The sequence below is a fragment of the Centruroides sculpturatus genome, unplaced genomic scaffold (assembly GCF_000671375.1).
Source record: "Centruroides sculpturatus isolate CEXI.00-Female unplaced genomic scaffold, Cexi_2.0 scaffold654, whole genome shotgun sequence".
Lineage (NCBI taxonomy): Eukaryota > Metazoa > Arthropoda > Arachnida > Scorpiones > Buthidae > Centruroides > Centruroides sculpturatus.
In genome coordinates, this window is record NW_019384883.1 from 269807 (window position 1) to 292931 (window position 23125).

General features: G+C 33.2%; 1 protein-coding gene across 1 annotated transcript in view; it reads right to left on the reverse strand.

Moving 5' to 3' along the window:
* Positions 1–17486: 17486 nt before the first annotated feature.
* The window catches only part of LOC111631082, a 40065-nt gene continuing 34426 nt past the window's right edge, over positions 17487–23125 (reverse strand). Inside the window, exon 8 of the mRNA XM_023375275.1 lies at positions 17487–17726. Within this exon, the coding sequence (XP_023231043.1) occupies positions 17502–17726 (225 nt within the window). The 3' untranslated portion in view covers positions 17487–17501. The remainder of the gene's footprint in view (positions 17727–23125) is intronic.

The window sequence follows — 23125 nt, forward strand, 5'->3', positions numbered from 1 at the left end:
TAATAGAAGTAATATAATAAATGGGTTAGAAGTACAAAATAATCTGATAGATTATTTCGTACTTCTAACGCTTATATTATATTATAGTATTTGATTTATATAACTACAAATGTTATCTTAGGTAAAAGTTTAAAACACCAAATGCCTAAACGCATTTTAAAAATTCTTTAAATTGTGTACAGTAGAGAAATAAAAAATTTTGAAAATGTGTCAGAGGGAGCACTCGGTGTGATAAACTCTTACGTAATATAACCTTTGTAGTTATATAAATCAAATACTATAATATAATAAATATTAAAACGAAAACCATATAAAGAGTTTGGCTTTTTAGCCTGCCATTGTCAAGTTTATCACGATACCGGAACGGTATGAAATGGCACAATTTCATTGTCAAGTAGTCACCAATTGAAAATGTGGTATCTTAAATTTTTTCTGTACTTCTAAGAATGTTACCTCTAAGAAACTGTTCCATTTACAGCCGAATATCAAATGGTCATCTGACAACGAATCAAAATTTCGCGAAAAACGAACCAAATATTTAAACTCGGCACCCTGGAAAACCAGTTAATTAAATCATATTTTGTGCAGGCCAGTAACTTCGTATTTTGGATTTTCCAATTCCAATGCCACCATACCGCTGGTCCGATAGATATTCGGGACCGTTGCGGAAGGGGGTCGAAGTAATTCGAGCAAAAGTAGTCGTCGACCTCCTCCTCGAAGAGAGAATGGTCAGCCACTAATTAATACAGGTCTACTATTAATATTTGAAAAGTGATCCGTGTTGGAAAGATCATGACGGCTCCGCACGTGATCGAGTGCTAACCATAATGTCTGAAAGACTTCGTACAACTTGTTTAAATAAAAAAAGAAACCTTGTACATGGTAAAACTGTGAGAATAATTGCTTTTATGTTATACCTACGCAAAAACACCTTATCTCACTGAAAATTATTTATTAACCGTAACGAACGTTTTCAACCTTTAACCGACATCTTTTATCTATTTTATTATTTTGTTATTTTAAATTGTATATATATTACTGTAATTTCTTTGGATTCTTTGGATTCAAATAGCTCAATATTCCAAAGAATTTTGTATGAAGTGTTTATATTTTTGCAACAGATTGCATAAATTATGTGGAAAGTATGTTTTCGTAAATATCGCGTTTATAGAAAAATTATTGAACTGATAAATTTCGACTGTTGTCTGTCTGTCTGTCCTTTCTCAATCTCAAAAACGAAGTACGATACGTGAAAGTTGAGGACAAATTTAGAACGCTTAGGGGCAGGAGGCCCAGATTAAATATACAGAAACTTCCAGTTTGGAAAGAAAATTACGTTACTTAGATTCAAAATTTTCCCTGAACGGAGTTAGATAGATAACTGGCACGACTCTATTGCTAATAGGAAAAGTATATGTACCGTACAAGGGCAAGACCACCACTAAAAAACTTGAGAACATTGTGACGAAAAGTTACAGCCCAACATTGTGACGATGTCACAATAAATAATCGCTCATTGAAATTGGTTTATTTAGTTACTGCAACGCGACACGTGAGCGATCTGCCGAGGGGATGAATACCAGAAGACTTTTATTGGAAGTTGGACCCTACTTAGGTGGAGAAAACTCAGAAAACTCCACGTGGCCAGCCCGTTTGCCCAAACTCGCGACTAACTACCTACCAGAGTTCGGTGGTTTTATGCACTAGGCTACCGGAGGGTGCTTATTAGAATTAAGAAAGTACCGTTCAAAAATAAAAAAACCAAAGTCGTTAGATGCAGAAAATTAAATACTTATAGATTTTTCACAGGGTAACATTTTCGATTGCACACAGAGAAGTGCTATATGCTACCTGTCACAATAATTATATAGAGCGTCTATTTCGCGCTATATCATTGTCGCAGCAATTAAGTGAATATAATATATATATTTTAAAATTACATATTGTTTTATAAGAATTATATCTAATTTATTATTTTGTTAAATTTTTTGCCAATAGATGACGCTACTTGTAAATCAGCATTTCTAATGTAGATAGAAATGAATTGATTTACAGAAATCGAATAGATATTTTGGGGTGGGATGTACGACATTATGACATTATTTTAGTCAGGAGTATATAAACGTAACAGTTTCATAGCAATTGGCCCAACGGCCTAGGAGTGTATAATAAACAAACATTCTCATCCATATATATATAGACATATTTCAACGATATTAGCAATATTTATAAAAATGTAATAGAAATATTAGCTAAAAGAAATGCTAAATTACTTCTCCAAAACGTAAACTAAATGACATTTTTTAATGAAATGAAAATAAAGCCAAAGATTTTAATTTTATTCTGTCCTAGGAATTGCATAAGACGTTTGTTTCTGATGTAATCGAATATTTTTATTACCCCAATTTTCTTAACTGTGTGACCAAAACATTAGTGACAAATAAACCAATTTCACTGAATCTCGTACAACTGAAAAAAAATCAAGAATAAATTTTATTGCCTAACATTTTCGCATAAATAAAATAATCAATTACCTTTTGCACTAAATGAGATATAAACGTTAATTTATTAAAAACCTTTACTTATAAATATTCTTAATAGATATATATTAATAAATATTTCCTATTATACACGTTTTTGTGTCGTCTGAAATTCAATTTTCATAATTACAGTATCACATAAACGTAATTACGAGTACAACAAACGTATTAAATATCAATATTTATTTAATACGTTTGATGTTCTCGTTCTACCAATGAAATTTATTTGTAAGTTCACATTTTGACGAATAAAACTTTATTTATCGAAATGTGAACTTACAAATATATAATTAGAGAACTAAAAATTATCTCTAAAGGTTAGAGGAGAAGGTGGTTTTATGGAACCCTATTTTCATTGTAGTGAATTGTAAACAAGATATCATAACTACACCCACATTTTTTGCGCGAAAAGTACTGGTAACTATTAAATTAAATTAAACTAAATGTTTCCAATTGGATTTTTCGCTAGTGTAACTATAAGTATGGTTTTTGAAGGCTTTTGTACAAAAAGTGAGAAAGTAGGCTTAGGGAAAACCGGGTGGTAATATGGAACCTTACTGTATATTTTCAAAAAATGCTTTAATGTATCCAAAAACAAATAGGAAAATACAAAGAATGTTAAATAATTTTGTAATTATTTACTCCAATGTATTTTATCGTAAAAATGATTTAATAATAATAGTAATAAAGAAATGTACAGAGAAGAAGCTAATCATTTACAAAAATCACAAATATAATGCTCCTATAGTGTTAGGTAACTATTTTAACTTTTTCATTCATCTACCAGAGTGTTTCTCAACCTGTAACGAACCGTCGCCCCCCTTCAACGTAGTATCGCCCCCTTCACTTCAAAATTCCGATGCCGAGGGCCAAGGCTAATGCCAAATTCGTACTGCATTGAATAGACTAGTGACTAGTATAGTGTTATTTGTTTAATTATTGTACGATATAACGAATAAAATATCTAATTATTCTTAATTTAATATAATGTTTTACTATATCGCCCAGAAATTTGTTTTTCTCCCCCCAAAATATAAATTGTTACTAATCGCCCCCTCAACATGGAAAATCGCCCACATGGGGGCGATATCGCCCCCGTTGAGAAACACTGATCTACCACATACTTTTACAAAAATTGTTTTATGGTTCGAATTTGTTAATAATACCCCAGAGGAGACGGATTCCATATTAAAAGCACCAATGGGGTCCGTATTTCACGCATCGCCATCTCGAATTAACTTATGTCTGTCAAGACAAAAATTTAAGAAACGTGAACATCACACAGATTAATATGTACCCCTAAGTCTCTGGAACGGAATACGTGCACCAGTGAACCTACAATTACACGATTTATATTTTAGAAATAATTAAATTCACTTAGCATTCAAAACTTTCGAATTTCGAAAAACACAAATATGCTAATTCACTACGGACAACCGTTTAACTGAAGTGAAACGAGTTTTCCCCTTGCTATGGATGTCTGTCTATTGCATTCAGTCACAATCCGCTACACTTCGCCTTTATTATCAGTTTGAAATGGAGGGGTTCCATAATACCTGCAGGGTTTCATAATACCACCTTCTCTATTATTATTTTTTCTATCCTTAATGCTACTATGACTATTCTTTTTACTAAAATAACAAATTGTTGTCAGACTGTATACATGAACCAGACAATGATTTGTTTTCTTTCGCTTCTTGTACTGTACCTGCTGCCTTATTTATTTCGCTTCATTTAACGTACACCAGAAAGTTACATGCAAACTTTTTGCACCAAGTCTGGCAAACTCTCTATTAAATAGCGGTTTTGCTAAAAAAGAAACCGTTTTCGTTAAGTTGAAAAGAAGATATAAAAGCTGCCATCTAAAAGTTAGCACTGTCGTTACGTAATCTGTAGTATGAACATCATTACTCTTGAATTATAGAAATATTCATAAAATTTGAGTATTTATGTAGTTTAGTAGGTTCAGATAGACCTAGCCATAAACTTTTAAGCGAACCTGGCCTAGATAGATTTAACAAATGGTGTATGGAAACACGATATCGACGACAAAAAGATAGGCATATTTCAAAGAAATTTTGTGTGCAAGGTCTGTTTGTAATAGGTTAACTTCAAAAATAAAAATAAATTATAGAACAAGTCAACTCGCGATTCCATTGAAACTTACTAATGTTTTGCTAAAAAAATTCTGAAGTAAGTTAATTCATGATATTAATGCTCATATTTCACTAATTTATTTTCTTTCAGATTAAATTAAAATTATTTTGAACAAACAATGCTCTTGTTTTGTCGAATATAAAATGAACTAAAATTATTAGTTGCTGTTCTACATTAGTTTCTAAACAGTTCAATTAATTAGTTCTTTCTGCTTTAAGCCAAGTTTAAACAGACATGGTCAGGTTTATAGCATACCGGGTGATAACCTGGTCGAACTACTTTCGCATATTTATTCCTATATCTTGAGAAACTAAGAGTTCTCTGCCAAATTTATCCGATTTAGAATAAAAATGAAAGTGGCGTATTTCAAAAATGCGCGGATGGTTTAAACACGCTTTGATATTGAACGTTAAACGCTAGGGTGACCAGATTTTACCTCAATCACCTTAAGAGTTGTTATTAATATTAGCGAATAGTTTTAAAATAATGATTTATCAAACAAAAATATAAACCATAATATACAAATTACATAACTGTTTTTTATAGGATATCAGAGTTACATATCTGTAAAAGTTAACAGATTGTATTTTTTATCCTATTTTATATTTTATACAGTTCTATTTTATATCGTACAAAATAGAGAAATTAAAGAGAAGACAAAAACAAAACAAATTATATTTATTTAAGAATAATTTCATGATGAAAAAAAAATTAATAGTNCGTACTTTTCGCACAAAAAATGTGGATGTAGTTATGATACCTTGTTTACAATTCACTAAAATGTAATTGGGGTTCCATAATACCACCTTCTCCTCTAACTATTAATAAAATTGATTAAAAATTATCGGAATTTAAACGTATTTGGTTGCCTTCATCAGTGTAACCAATCGTTCTTCCGTTACAAAAATTAATGTTGACGATCTACATCCTGGCGATAAGGACTGATATCCTGAAAAATTTGACCGTAAAATACGATGTAAATGATTACATTAAGGATATACATTGCAAAAATAAAAGCGAAAGGTGAACTGGAAAAATGTCGATGAACTGAAAAAAAAAACATAAAATAAATAAAATATAAATGATAGAATTTCTAGCGAGTATCGCAAGCACGAAAGTATTTCTAACTTAAGCTGAATACTGTGTTACATTTCGAAGCTGCTTTAGAAGAAGAATCTTCAGGTGGTTACAACTTCTTTAATTAAAAGGTTAATATAACTATAATAAAATGAAAATTCTAAACTATTTTTATGAAATAATTATGATTTTAATTATAAATAAGAAATAATATTTTATTGCTGACATATTGAAATATCGGGGAACCCGAATTTCTTTCACACGTCAGACAAGGATACCCGACGATGAATTAAGTTATAAAATCAATAAACACAGACTTTATAAAATTAGGATTACAGATAAAACTTTTAAAATATAACTCATAAGACTTTGCCGCTGATTATTTGATGATATCGTAAAAATTATATTATTTATTTATTGAATTTTTTTTTTTGCCGAGAGGTGGCGTAAGCAGGAGTTAGTCTGCTGATGGAGGGAACTCAGTTTTTGTATCTTTTCTTGCTTTCAGGAGTTACCGTTTGAATGTTGTAAATGAATAACACGTACACGCATTTTGTAATTGTTTATTGTATCTGTGCAAAATGTTGTAAGTGTAGTAAAGTCTGTGTCTAGAAAAATCAGAGTCGTTAAAGGTTGTTTTAATGTCCCGAATAATTCAGATGGTGGATTCTTCAACACCTCTTCCGAGTGTCCCAAGCACCAGGCACGTTTTATTAAGTGAAGTCCGGGAAATGCGAAGGTCATTCCATGCGCTGGATACCCTCACTCTCCAGTACTTCGACAACTCGAGCATTCCTTCATGGGTCGACAGCTAATTGTTCAGGAGTAATAGTTATGTTTCTTTTTGCTGAAAAGGGATAAATAGCGATCCTCTAGGGCTGTTGTGCAGCTACCATCATGTAACGCCGTTCCTCTGGACTCGGTAGTTTTTCAACCGAGAAATCACACTCTGACATACCCATTGCTGTAGTAACTTCAGTGACACTTTTGTCCGCCTCAACACGTCCAACTGTTCGTCCGTGATCATATGTGATCAAAGGACATCGTTGAGGCATCTTCAACAAATATTTGCTTACAATTGAAATATTCTACTGAAACTTGACGTTACTATCTTCGAACCTCCATTATGTGTTATTCCTACAGACGTTAATTTTACGCACTGAGAACAATTGTTATGCAAATTGTAGTGATTGCACAACATTGCGCTCTGCAATTTAATTCGAGCGGTTACGTTGCCACTGGGTGACATTTCACTGAAAAAATGTTGTCGTTCCCCAGTGTTTGTCGAACAGTGTCTATTGTCTAACTTTTAAAGCTATCATTTCGTCAATATTGAAAATGTTTCCCGGAAAATTTAATTTTTCAAAAACGGGAAATCATCCAATCGTGGAACAAGGTGATGAGACCAGACAGTGGCATTCCACCTTTAGACATAAAGATTTTCGGCTAAAGAAAATTCGATATCATGTTCAGTACATTATGCGAGGAATTTAAAACTATCATTCTTCTATTTAAATAATTACAAAATGACTCGAGAATCAAAAGAGTGACTATCATTTGACAATATAAAAGTTTTGAATACGTAATACCTACTCTTCACTTAAAAGCATTAGCTATATTAGCCAACATTGGCATAACCTCAAAAGAGACATTAAATAAAAAGGTTAGTAATATTGCGTAGTAACAGATGAAGAAACTGTAAGTATTGGTAATGAAAATTTGGCAAATATGTCAAATAAATATTTTTCATCTTTGTAAATATCTATGAACGATTTTTCCTTGCAAGGTAAGCGAAAACAAGTTTGTCATCAGAAGGAGACTCATCCCGTATTTCTACTCGGATATTTTCTCAATGGCATTTTGACTATCGGTACCCACTTAGGAAACTTATTGATGCTATAAATATAGCTCTTAATGATGATTAATTTTTAAAAGACTCAGTGTTGATGCAAGTTTGTTGCAATATAACAAAATCCATTTCGTCAATGCGTTTCCACTACTTGATACATCCGCTAGTGGAACAATAGGTATTGACCGGTTGTGGAAACGAAGTGCATTTCTTGCTGTGTGAGTGATAGTGACAAAATTCGCAGTTTAACGACAACGTAACAACGATGTACAGTACAGTACATACATCCAACACCCAACAGACATATTTCTTCATGATTTAGTCTCGACTGGAATCCTGCAAAAACATGCTGACTGAGAATCTTATCTTCGTCTGAAAAATTTAAACAAGACCCAAAATCGGTTTACCATTTTCTATGTTCACGTAGTAGCCCCATCTTGCTGAAGTTCATATTGTAAACATGAACACGGAAATGGCATCAGTAACGGATGCCATTTAGCAATAAACTCGGGAAGTGTCTTGGTGAGATATGCATTGCGAAATTTAAATTGTTCGTTAATGGAACTGTCCACAAGTGGGATGTTCAATATATTGTACGCCTACATTTATATATTTGTTCGAATGGAATTTTGATCTACTGATATCTGTTAAATTTTAAAAAATTTTATTTTTGAATAAACTAATAATAAAAATAGTTATTTAAAATCAATAAAAAATTCATTTCTGAATTAATCATGAAGTTATGCTAACAAAGAAAGCCTTTCAACCCATACACAAAATAAATGATGTTTTAAGAGCTATTGAATGTATTTGATAGAATGGATAATTTTGGGTAGGAGTTCTGCGACAGAAATATTTAAGTTACTAAAACTAGTTTTATTAATATTCTGTTTAATTTTATGTCTAGTTGTTGCATTATATGTTTGATTTTGCACTCACAACTATACAATTTATTGAGATAAGAATTTTATTGTTTCAGATAAATTGCATATTTGATAAGGTATTATTAACTTTTCCAATACAAAACTCTTTCCGGAGACAATTCGACGTAATTCTGTAGTTCTAATTCCGGAAATATATTAAAAATGATGATTAATGCGTTGTTAAATCAATTGGCATCTGTAATATTTTAAGTACCTGAAAATTAGAACAATAAAATATTGACGCTTGACACGAACAGACAATATTAAACAGAAACTTTCCTATTATTATAAGCTTATATCATACACAAGGTGTATGATAAATGGCCTTGTGTATGAATTTAGGCAGTTACTTTTGAGGGCATTGTTTTTGCACTTTGAAAATATGAACACAAAATACTGTATAAACCTCATTTTCGGTTTTCAGAAAGAAATATATCAAAACAGCTCTTAAAACATTATTTATTTACCTTATGGGTTTGACAATTTCCCTTGTTAAAACGCTGGCCGAATGTAACTAATTTATTTTTAAAAGTAATGAAATTTTTATAAGATAAACTCATAATCAAAGAAGTAAAAGTAAGATGTTCTATACAATTTTATGAAATTTATAGTAATTACAATTATACGATAGAAAAACTCATACATCTTTTTAAAAATTAGTATAACTATAGCATTTCACATTCACATTGTAAATATTTTAGCGATGATATTACCTTTACTGAAATACTATCACTGCTTAAAAATGAATGAGAAATGAAATTGAAATAATTTTAATTAAATACAATAATTATTATTAAATGAAATGGTGTATATCAAAAAAGAAAGTTATAATTTACCGAATACTAAACTGTATCTGAACATATCTTTAGCCAGTTGATATATGACATGTTGCAGTGTGTCTTCGTTATGAAATTCCTTTGGTTTTAGATTAGGCTTTTTCTTCGGTTTCTCTTTATCTTTTGTAAAAACGGAGGTATTTGGAACGATAACTGGAGCTTCAGAAGTTGATGGAAGATTGATTTTTGGTTCTTCGATTTTTTCGTTTTTTTTCTAAATTATAAAAATAACAGTTTTAAATAAATATTAGCAGATGAGCCCGGCGCAGCACGGCAAAAAATAACGATACCAAAGATTAAGATTAGAAATATATAGAGAATAATATAATAGAAGTAATATAATAAATGGGTTAGAAGTACAAAATAATCTGATAGATTATTTCGTACTTCTAACGCTTATATTATATTATAGTATTTGATTTATATAACTACAAATGTTATCTTAGGTAAAAGTTTAAAACACCAAATGCCTAAACGCATTTTAAAAATTCTTTAAATTGTGTACAGTAGAGAAATAAAAAATTTTGAAAATGTGTCAGAGGGAGCACTCGGTGTGATAAACTCTTACGTAATATAACCTTTGTAGTTATATAAATCAAATACTATAATATAATAAATATTAAAACGAAAACCATATAAAGAGTTTGGCTTTTTAGCCTGCCATTGTCAAGTTTATCACGATACCGGAACGGTATGAAATGGCACAATTTCATTGTCAGTAGTCACCAATTGAAAATGTGGTATCTTAAATTTTTTCTGTACTTCTAAGAATGTTACCTCTAAGAAACTGTTCCATTTACAGCCGAATATCAAATGGTCATCTGACAACGAATCAAAATTTCGCGAAAAACGAACCAAATATTTAAACTCGGCACCCTGGAAAACCAGTTAATTAAATCATATTTTGTGCAGGCCAGTAACTTCGTATTTTGGATTTTCCAATTCCAATGCCACCATACCGCTGGTCCGATAGATATTCGGGACCGTTGCGGAAGGGGGTCGAAGTAATTCGAGCAAAAGTAGTCGTCGACCTCCTCCTCGAAGAGAGAATGGTCAGCCACTAATTAATACAGGTCTACTATTAATATTTGAAAAGTGATCCGTGTTGGAAAGATCATGACGGCTCCGCACGTGATCGAGTGCTAACCATAATGTCTGAAAGACTTCGTACAACTTGTTTAAATAAAAAAAGAAACCTTGTACATGGTAAAACTGTGAGAATAATTGCTTTTATGTTATACCTACGCAAAAACACCTTATCTCACTGAAAATTATTTATTAACCGTAACGAACGTTTTCAACCTTTAACCGACATCTTTTATCTATTTTATTATTTTGTTATTTTAAATTGTATATATATTACTGTAATTTCTTTGGATTCTTTGGATTCAAATAGCTCAATATTCCAAAGAATTTTGTATGAAGTGTTTATATTTTTGCAACAGATTGCATAAATTATGTGGAAAGTATGTTTTCGTAAATATCGCGTTTATAGAAAAATTATTGAACTGATAAATTTCGACTGTTGTCTGTCTGTCTGTCCTTTCTCAATCTCAAAAACGAAGTACGATACGTGAAAGTTGAGGACAAATTTAGAACGCTTAGGGGCAGGAGGCCCAGATTAAATATACAGAAACTTCCAGTTTGGAAAGAAAATTACGTTACTTAGATTCAAAATTTTCCCTGAACGGAGTTAGATAGATAACTGGCACGACTCTATTGCTAATAGGAAAAGTATACGTACCGTACAAGGGCAAGACCACCACTAAAAAACTTGAGAACATTGTGACGAAAAGTTACAGCCCAACATTGTGACGATGTCACAATAAATAATCGCTCATTGAAATTGGTTTATTTAGTTACTGCAACGCGACACGTGAGCGATCTGCCGAGGGGATGAATACCAGAAGACTTTTATTGGAAGTTGGACCCTACTTAGGTGGAGAAAACTCAGAAAACTCCACGTGGCCAGCCCGTTTGCCCAAACTCGCGACTAACTACCTACCAGAGTTCGGTGGTTTTATGCACTAGGCTACCGGAGGGTGCTTATTAGAATTAAGAAAGTACCGTTCAAAAATAAAAAAACCAAAGTCGTTAGATGCAGAAAATTAAATACTTATAGATTTTTCACAGGGTAACATTTTCGATTGCACACAGAGAAGTGCTATATGCTACCTGTCACAATAATTATATAGAGCGTCTATTTCGCGCTATATCATTGTCGCAGCAATTAAGTGAATATAATATATATATTTTAAAATTACATATTGTTTTATAAGAATTATATCTAATTTATTATTTTGTTAAATTTTTTGCCAATAGATGACGCTACTTGTAAATCAGCATTTCTAATGTAGATAGAAATGAATTGATTTACAGAAATCGAATAGATATTTTGGGGTGGGATGTACGACATTATGACATTATTTTAGTCAGGAGTATATAAACGTAACAGTTTCATAGCAATTGGCCCAACGGCCTAGGAGTGTATAATAAACAAACATTCTCATCCATATATATATAGACATATTTCAACGATATTAGCAATATTTATAAAAATGTAATAGAAATATTAGCTAAAAGAAATGCTAAATTACTTCTCCAAAACGTAAACTAAATGACATTTTTTAATGAAATGAAAATAAAGCCAAAGATTTTAATTTTATTCTGTCCTAGGAATTGCATAAGACGTTTGTTTCTGATGTAATCGAATATTTTTATTACCCCAATTTTCTTAACTGTGTGACCAAAACATTAGTGACAAATAAACCAATTTCACTGAATCTCGTACAACTGAAAAAAAATCAAGAATAAATTTTATTGCCTAACATTTTCGCATAAATAAAATAATCAATTACCTTTTGCACTAAATGAGATATAAACGTTAATTTATTAAAAACCTTTACTTATAAATATTCTTAATAGATATATATTAATAAATATTTCCTATTATACACGTTTTTGTGTCGTCTGAAATTCAATTTTCATAATTACAGTATCACATAAACGTAATTACGAGTACAACAAACGTATTAAATATCAATATTTATTTAATACGTTTGATGTTCTCGTTCTACCAATGAAATTTATTTGTAAGTTCACATTTTGACGAATAAAACTTTATTTATCGAAATGTGAACTTACAAATATATAATTAGAGAACTAAAAATTATCTCTAAAGGTTAGAGGAGAAGGTGGTTTTATGGAACCCTATTTTCATTGTAGTGAATTGTAAACAAGATATCATAACTACACCCACATTTTTTGCGCGAAAAGTACTGGTAACTATTAAATTAAATTAAACTAAATGTTTCCAATTGGATTTTTCGCTAGTGTAACTATAAGTATGGTTTTTGAAGGCTTTTGTACAAAAAGTGAGAAAGTAGGCTTAGGGAAAACCGGGTGGTAATATGGAACCTTACTGTATATTTTCAAAAAATGCTTTAATGTATCCAAAAACAAATAGGAAAATACAAAGAATGTTAAATAATTTTGTAATTATTTACTCCAATGTATTTTATCGTAAAAATGATTTAATAATAATAGTAATAAAGAAATGTACAGAGAAGAAGCTAATCATTTACAAAAATCACAAATATAATGCTCCTATAGTGTTAGGTAACTATTTTAACTTTTTCATTCATCTACCAGAGTGTTTCTCAACCTGTAACGAACCGTCGCCCCCCTTCAACGTAGTATCGCCCCCTTCACTTCAAAATTCCGATGCCGAGGGCCAAGGCTAATGCCAAATTCGTACTGCATTGAATAGACTAGTGACTAGTATAGTGTTATTTGTTTAATTATTGTACGATATAACGAATAAAATATCTAATTATTCTTAATATAATGTTTTACTATATCGCCCAGAAAATTTTTTTTCGCCCCCCAAAATATAAATTGTTACTAATTGCCCCCTCAACATGGAAAAACGCCCACATGGGGGCAATATCGCCCCCGTTGAGAAACACTGGTGTAGATGGAAATGTCAATATTCTCAACTTGAGAGGAACGGTCCTGGAGCCATGGGTACTCCTGACTATTGCTAAGTTCGTAGGATTTACTTTCTGTCTTGTAGCGCTTCAGGTCTTCCTTTTCATTCTTGATGAAGAAACTAAAGAAGTCTTTGCAGCTGTTACAGGAGCTTGTTGAGTGGTTGCGGGCGTGCCACAGCCACATAGCCATCCTCGCCTTAATGTGCGTCGGCATGAGACCAGCAATCACCAGCAAGGCCGAAGTTGGAGCTGTGCGGTAGGCCCTACAGATACACAGGGCGGCGATCCGTTGAGCTTTTAGTTTTCGCTAAATATACACATTTTTTGTTGCTGAGGCCCAAATTGGTGTAGCGCATAAAAGGATAGGCTCGATAGCGCCAAGATAGATATGGTGCCTTGTAGCCAACATCCCAGGTGTTTTTGGCAATGCTCAAGAGAGCGTTTGAGTCTTCGAACGGATACACTCGATAAGTATTCCGACAATTTTTTGTTCATATTTTATATCGATCATTTCAAACAAATTATACGTGTTTTGGAAATATTCGGAGTGAAATTAATCTAGATTTGATTAATTTTATGGAAGAAAACCTCTCAAGTAGCCGTACCCCCTAAACAGCACAAGTGCCGTCTAACCAGTAACCAAATAACAGCACCAACGGCCTAATAAATCGGCCAGGACGCCGGCCGAAAGTTGGCCAACAACGGTCACGATAACGAATGATCTAAGAAACAAAAAATAACATTTTTTATATCAAACAAGACGGTATATAGAGCCGAAAACAACGGTGCATATAGCGAAAAAGTACGACAAGGAATAAACGAGATACATATGATCGTTTATCAACCACGTGGTCACGACCAAAAAGGGCCGCAATTCCCGAAAAATATACCGATTTTAAAAAAATAAAACGGTGTTTGAAAGCGCACGTGTTAAGCAGTAAAATAATATGTGAAACACTCACCAGTGACAAAAATTCGCAGAGAAAATGCTTTCGAAAATCAGAGCACATACGAAGCACACTCTGTCCCACGCCAGCTAGAGGCGAATCTCAATATTATACTACAAATGTTACATACCTTCGTTTCACCGTCGATGTAGAAACGTCTAAATTAAGCTCCATTCTATGAAGTAGAAGCTGTTTTAAACGGACTCGCCTCACTGCTGCTTCAGAGGTGAGCGTCCTCTTCCTCGGTTGTCTTTCTCGCACGGCCCGGCGCCTTTCCCGGCGACACAGAACCTGTGTCCCGGTGCAATCAGAGCCGGCCCTACCACAGGGCGAACAGAGCAGCCGCTCCAGCCGCTAAGTCCAGGCGGCCGGGTGGCCGAGCGGTCAAGGTGGCAGCCTACCGCTCTGGGGACCCGGGCTCGAATCCGAATGGGTCGAAAAATCCCCAGGAATTTTTCGGGGGGTGGTCCGTTCGGATATGTCGGACCCCGTCCCTCACCACCCGGCAGCCCCATTGTGGGCCTGGCCGAACTCATAATGGGCTTGCAAAAAGAGGCCCTCTTAGTGCCCACAGGGCGGAAAGAGTTAACCTTTTTATAGCCGTCCACAGCGGGCTAGATGATCGCTTAATTAACTCCTTTGAGACATTCCAGTTTTTGATATTAATGTACAGTCGATCCCCCTATAAGATCATTGATTTTTCCGATTTATCTGAATTACATGTTGTACGAGTCACTTAGATTTTACAAATACGTGTGCCGGGCTGTGAACGGCTCACATATTTGTAAAATCTAAGTGACTCGTACAACATGTAATTCAGATAAAACGGAAAAATCAATGATNACGTCAATTGAAGTTCAACACCTCCCCCCCTTGTCCGACTCTGCCCGACTTATCATAATCCCCTCCCTCCCTTTCAGTGTGGACGTCATTTATGGATAGCCTTAACGTATATCAATAATATACATATAGATACATATAATATTATCTAAATCTAAACTAAATTTTCATATTACTAAATGTAATAAAACATAGTATCTAAATATAAACTACATATACAAAATATACTAAATATTGAAATCACAATGAAACTTTAAACATGAATGTATGAAATACTTCTTTAACATTACAATGTACCGATAGCCTAAGTCGTATTGGAACCGTTACATCAGTATAGACGTGCAAGCTTTCAGTTTTACAAAAAGTCTTGCACAAATGGAAAAGTCAGAAATGATTTATTATAAAATAACCAGACTGCCGCTCTAGAAGGCTCGGGTTCGAATCCAGATCGGCTTAGAAATTTTCACGAAGGATGAATTCAGTCCTTCATCATCCGCCGTTCCCAATGTAGAGCTGGCCAAATCACGAAATAAAAAAAAAAAAAAAAAAAAAGATTCTTTTAGTGCCCGCAAGGCGGAAGAGTAGAAAAAATCTTTATATATAAAGGTAAATATCCTATATAATTTAATCGTTGATCGAAGCATTTAAATATTTATTTAATATAAAAATATTCTAATGTCTGACTCGTTGTTTGTTTATTTTTCATCCAATACAAAGACTAATAAATGAAATCAACACCCAATTATTTATCTCAAATATTGTTTTAGGCCTAATCGTTTGTATTGTCGAGAAATAACTACACCATGTTTCTCATCCTATACAAACAAACATCCTATACAAACAGGAAGTATCCTTCTTAAAGAAATGTTAGAAAATTCATTATAAATACAGCAGATCTACAGTAACTTTCATTAGACGGACATTTATTTCAGTAACTTCTATTTTGATCATACTAAAACAACGGAGGACGGAAAAAATTAGTGTAGAATACTATAGATATGCATGCATATATAATTTACATTAATATATATATACATACAAATTGCATTGCGTATATGCATACTGTACATACAGCTTCTATGCATAACCGTGTACAGTATATATGTACTGTACAATACAATACATACTGTATATATGATACATATGCAGAGACAGGCAAATGGAAAATGCTCTGAATGAGCAGTACCAAAGCCCCTATCTAAAGGACCAAACAGAATGAATTTTGGAAAAGTAAATCAAATAAAAATGGAATAATTACGCCGCGCAACAATTATATATAAATGTTTACTTAATGTGCTATTAGTTATTATTTTAATGTTAATGTATAGGCAAAAGTGCCCAAGTCCCTTCGTTTAAATCGTTAAATAAACGAAATAAAAAGAATTAAAATAAATTGAGTGTAAAAGATATTTGGACGTTCTGAGTAATATACGGACTTTGTATGAATAGTTTATATTATTCACTCAAAGTCCATATAATTCTATTGATAGATAAAATTAAATGATAGCAGCAAAATTCTAAAGAACAAATAAACAAAGGAAAATATCTTAAACATGTAAAAAATAAAGGTTAAACTATGATTTTCTTATGTAAAAACCAATCCAAATTAAATTCAAAATATAATACGACAAACTAACATCGTTTAAGGAAACGAAAATACTTTAACAAGAGCGAATAAAAAATAATTGCTGTCCTATGAAATACGGTACACTCGATAAAATTTATCTTTATTCATAAAGATTAAACTGCAATAGTAAAATAAATTTTGATCGGAAAACTTTCTCCTGAATTGTGTATATATAATATTAATCTAAATATTATATAATCTAATATATCGTATTACAATATGATATAAAATTTNTTATTTTTGAGGGCATTGTTTTTGCACTTTGAAAATATGAACACAAAATACTGTATAAACCTCATTTTCGGTTTTCAGAAAGAAATATATCAAAATAGTTCTTAAAACATTATTTATTTACCTTATGGGTTTGACAATTTCCCTTGTTAAAAAGCTGGCCGAATGTAACTAATTTATTTTTAAAAGTAATGAAATTTTTATAAGATAAACTCATAATCAAAGAAGTAAAAGTAAGATGTTCTATACAATTTTATGAAATTTATAGTAATTACAATTATACGATAGAAAAACTCATACATCTTTTTAAAAATTAGTATAACTATAGCATTTCACATTCACATTGTAAATATTTTAGCGATGATATTACCTTTACTGAAATACTATCACTGCTTAAAAATGAATGAGAAATGAAATTGAAATAATTTTAATTAAATACAATAATTATTATTAAATGAAATGGTGTATATCAAAAAAGAAAGTTATAATTTACCGAATACTAAACTGTATCTGAACATATCTTTAGCCAGTTGATATATGACATGTTGCAGAGTGTCTTCGTTATGAAATTCCTTTGGTTTTAGATTAGGCTTTTTCTTCGGTTTCTCTTTATCTTTTGTAAAAACGGAGGTATTTGGAACGATAACTGGAGCTTCAGAAGTTGATGGAAGATTGATTTTTGGTTCTTCGATTTTTTCGTTTTTTTTCTAAATTATAAAAATAACAGTTTTAAATAAATATTAGCAGATGAGCCCGGTGCAGCACGGCAAAAAATAACGATACCAAAGATTAAGATTAGAAATATATAGAGAATAATATAATAGAAGTAATATAATAAATGGGTTAGAAGTACAAAATAATCTGATAGATTATTTCGTACTTCTAACGCTTATATTATATTATAGTATTTGATTTATATAACTACAAATGTTATCTTAGGTAAAAGTTTAAAACACCAAATGCCTAAACGCATTTTAAAAATTCTTTAAATTGTGTACAGTAGAGAAATAAAAAATTTTGAAAATGTGTCAGAGGGAGCACTCGGTGTGATAAACTCTTACGTAATATAACCTTTGTAGTTATATAAATCAAATACTATAATATAATAAATATTAAAACGAAAACCATATAAAGAGTTTGGCTTTTTAGCCTGCCATTGTCAAGTTTATCACGATACCGGAACGGTATGAAATGGCACAATTTCATTGTCAGTAGTCACCAATTGAAAATGTGGTATCTTAAATTTTTTCTGTACTTCTAAGAATGTTACCTCTAAGAAACTGTTCCATTTACAGCCGAATATCAAATGGTCATCTGACAACGAATCAAAATTTCGCGAAAAACGAACCAAATATTTAAACTCGGCACCCTGGAAAACCAGTTAATTAAATCATATTTTGTGCAGGCCAGTAACTTCGTATTTTGGATTTTCCAATTCCAATGCCACCATACCGCTGGTCCGATAGATATTCGGGACCGTTGCGGAAGGGGGTCGAAGTAATTCGAGCAAAAGTAGTCGTCGACCTCCTCCTCGAAGAGAGAATGGTCAGCCACTAATTAATACAGGTCTACTATTAATATTTGAAAAGTGATCCGTGTTGGAAAGATCATGACGGCTCCGCACGTGATCGAGTGCTAACCATAATGTCTGAAAGACTTCGTACAACTTGTTTAAATAAAAAAAGAAACCTTGTACATGGTAAAACTGTGAGAATAATTGCTTTTATGTTATACCTACGCAAAAACACCTTATCTCACTGAAAATTATTTATTAACCGTAACGAACGTTTTCAACCTTTAACCGACATCTTTTATCTATTTTATTATTTTGTTATTTTAAATTGTATATATATTACTGTAATTTCTTTGGATTCTTTGGATTCAAATAGCTCAATATTCCAAAGAATTTTGTATGAAGTGTTTATATTTTTGCAACAGATTGCATAAATTATGTGGAAAGTATGTTTTCGTAAATATCGCGTTTATAGAAAAATTATTGAACTGATAAATTTCGACTGTTGTCTGTCTGTCTGTCCTTTCTCAATCTCAAAAACGAAGTACGATACGTGAAAGTTGAGGACAAATTTAGAACGCTTAGGGGCAGGAGGCCCAGATTAAATATACAGAAACTTCCAGTTTGGAAAGAAAATTACGTTACTTAGATTCAAAATTTTCCCTGAACGGAGTTAGATAGATAACTGGCACGACTCTATTGCTAATAGGAAAAGTATACGTACCGTACAAGGGCAAGACCACCACTAAAAAACTTGAGAACATTGTGACGAAAAGTTACAGCCCAACATTGTGACGATGTCACAATAAATAATCGCTCATTGAAATTGGTTTATTTAGTTACTGCAACGCGACACGTGAGCGATCTGCCGAGGGGATGAATACCAGAAGACTTTTATTGGAAGTTGGACCCTACTTAGGTGGAGAAAACTCAGAAAACTCCACGTGGCCAGCCCGTTTGCCCAAACTCGCGACTAACTACCTACCAGAGTTCGGTGGTTTTATGCACTAGGCTACCGGAGGGTGCTTATTAGAATTAAGAAAGTACCGTTCAAAAATAAAAAAACCAAAGTCGTTAGATGCAGAAAATTAAATACTTATAGATTTTTCACAGGGTAACATTTTCGATTGCACACAGAGAAGTGCTATATGCTACCTGTCACAATAATTATATAGAGCGTCTATTTCGCGCTATATCATTGTCGCAGCAATTAAGTGAATATAATATATATATTTTAAAATTACATATTGTTTTATAAGAATTATATCTAATTTATTATTTTGTTAAATTTTTTGCCAATAGATGACGCTACTTGTAAATCAGCATTTCTAATGTAGATAGAAATGAATTGATTTACAGAAATCGAATAGATATTTTGGGGTGGGATGTACGACATTATGACATTATTTTAGTCAGGAGTATATAAACGTAACAGTTTCATAGCAATTGGCCCAACGGCCTAGGAGTGTATAATAAACAAACATTCTCATCCATATATATATAGACATATTTCAACGATATTAGCAATATTTATAAAAATGTAATAGAAATATTAGCTAAAAGAAATGCTAAATTACTTCTCCAAAACGTAAACTAAATGACATTTTTTAATGAAATGAAAATAAAGCCAAAGATTTTAATTTTATTCTGTCCTAGGAATTGCATAAGACGTTTGTTTCTGATGTAATCGAATATTTTTATTACCCCAATTTTCTTAACTGTGTGACCAAAACATTAGTGACAAATAAACCAATTTCACTGAATCTCGTACAACTGAAAAAAAATCAAGAATAAATTTTATTGCCTAACATTTTCGCATAAATAAAATAATCAATTACCTTTTGCACTAAATGAGATATAAACGTTAATTTATTAAAAACCTTTACTTATAAATATTCTTAATAGATATATATTAATAAATATTTCCTATTATACACGTTTTTGTGTCGTCTGAAATTCAATTTTCATAATTACAGTATCACATAAACGTAATTACGAGTACAACAAACGTATTAAATATCAATATTTATTTAATACGTTTGATGTTCTCGTTCTACCAATGAAATTTATTTGTAAGTTCACATTTTGACGAATAAAACTTTATTTATCGAAATGTGAACTTACAAATATATAATTAGAGAACTAAAAATTATCTCTAAAGGTTAGAGGAGAAGGTGGTTTTATGGAACCCTATTTTCATTGTAGTGAATTGTAAACAAGATATCATAACTACACCCACATTTTTTGCGCGAAAAGTACTGGTAACTATTAAATTAAATTAAACTAAATGTTTCCAATTGGATTTTTCGCTAGTGTAACTATAAGTATGGTTTTTGAAGGCTTTTGTACAAAAAGTGAGAAAGTAGGCTTAGGGAAAACCGGGTGGTAATATGGAACCTTACTGTATATTTTCAAAAAATGCTTTAATGTATCCAAAAACAAATAGGAAAATACAAAGAATGTTAAATAATTTTGTAATTATTTACTCCAATGTATTTTATCGTAAAAATGATTTAATAATAATAGTAATAAAGAAATGTACAGAGAAGAAGCTAATCATTTACAAAAATCACAAATATAATGCTCCTATAGTGTTAGGTAACTATTTTAACTTTTTCATTCATCTACCAGAGTGTTTCTCAACCTGTAACGAACCGTCGCCCCCCTTCAACGTAGTATCGCCCCCTTCACTTCAAAATTCCGATGCCGAGGGCCAAGGCTAATGCCAAATTCGTACTGCATTGAATAGACTAGTGACTAGTATAGTGTTATTTGTTTAATTATTGTACGATATAACGAATAAAATATCTAATTATTCTTAATATAATGTTTTACTATATCGCCCAGAAAATTTTTTTTCGCCCCCCAAAATATAAATTGTTACTAATTGCCCCCTCAACATGGAAAAACGCCCACATGGGGGCAATATCGCCCCCGTTGAGAAACACTGGTGTAGATGGAAATGTCAATATTCTCAACTTGAGAGGAACGGTCCTGGAGCCATGGGTACTCCTGACTATTGCTAAGTTCGTAGGATTTACTTTCTGTCTTGTAGCGCTTCAGGTCTTCCTTTTCATTCTTGATGAAGAAACTAAAGAAGTCTTTGCAGCTGTTACAGGAGCTTGTTGAGTGGTTGCGGGCGTGCCACAGCCACATAGCCATCCTCGCCTTAATGTGCGTCGGCATGAGACCAGCAATCACCAGCAAGGCCGAAGTTGGAGCTGTGCGGTAGGCCCTACAGATACACAGGGCGGCGATCCGTTGAGCTTTTAGTTTTCGCTAAATATACACATTTTTTGTTGCTGAGGCCCAAATTGGTGTAGCGCATAAAAGGATAGGCTCGATAGCGCCAAGATAGATATGGTGCCTTGTAGCCAACATCCCAGGTGTTTTTGGCAATGCTCAAGAGAGCGTTTGAGTCTTCGAACGGATACACTCGATAAGTATTCCGACAATTTTTTGTTCATATTTTATATCGATCATTTCAAACAAATTATACGTGTTTTGGAAATATTCGGAGTGAAATTAATCTAGATTTGATTAATTTTATGGAAGAAAACCTCTCAAGTAGCCGTACCCCCTAAACAGCACAAGTGCCGTCTAACCAGTAACCAAATAACAGCACCAACGGCCTAATAAATCGGCCAGGACGCCGGCCGAAAGTTGGCCAACAACGGTCACGATAACGAATGATCTAAGAAACAAAAAATAACATTTTTTATATCAAACAAGACGGTATATAGAGCCGAAAACAACGGTGCATATAGCGAAAAAGTACGACAAGGAATAAACGAGATACATATGATCGTTTATCAACCACGTGGTCACGACCAAAAAGGGCCGCAATTCCCGAAAAATATACCGATTTTAAAAAAATAAAACGGTGTTTGAAAGCGCACGTGTTAAGCAGTAAAATAATATGTGAAACACTCACCAGTGACAAAAATTCGCAGAGAAAATGCTTTCGAAAATCAGAGCACATACGAAGCACACTCTGTCCCACGCCAGCTAGAGGCGAATCTCAATATTATACTACAAATGTTACATACCTTCGTTTCACCGTCGATGTAGAAACGTCTAAATTAAGCTCCATTCTATGAAGTAGAAGCTGTTTTAAACGGACTCGCCTCACTGCTGCTTCAGAGGTGAGCGTCCTCTTCCTCGGTTGTCTTTCTCGCACGGCCCGGCGCCTTTCCCGGCGACACAGAACCTGTGTCCCGGTGCAATCAGAGCCGGCCCTACCACAGGGCGAACAGAGCAGCCGCTCCAGCCGCTAAGTCCAGGCGGCCGGGTGGCCGAGCGGTCAAGGTGGCAGCCTACCGCTCTGGGGACCCGGGCTCGAATCCGAATGGGTCGAAAAATCCCCAGGAATTTTTCGGGGGGTGGTCCGTTCGGATATGTCGGACCCCGTCCCTCACCACCCGGCAGCCCCATTGTGGGCCTGGCCGAACTCATAATGGGCTTGCAAAAAGAGGCCCTCTTAGTGCCCACAGGGCGGAAAGAGTTAACCTTTTTATAGCCGTCCACAGCGGGCTAGATGATCGCTTAATTAACTCCTTTGAGACATTCCAGTTTTTGATATTAATGTACAGT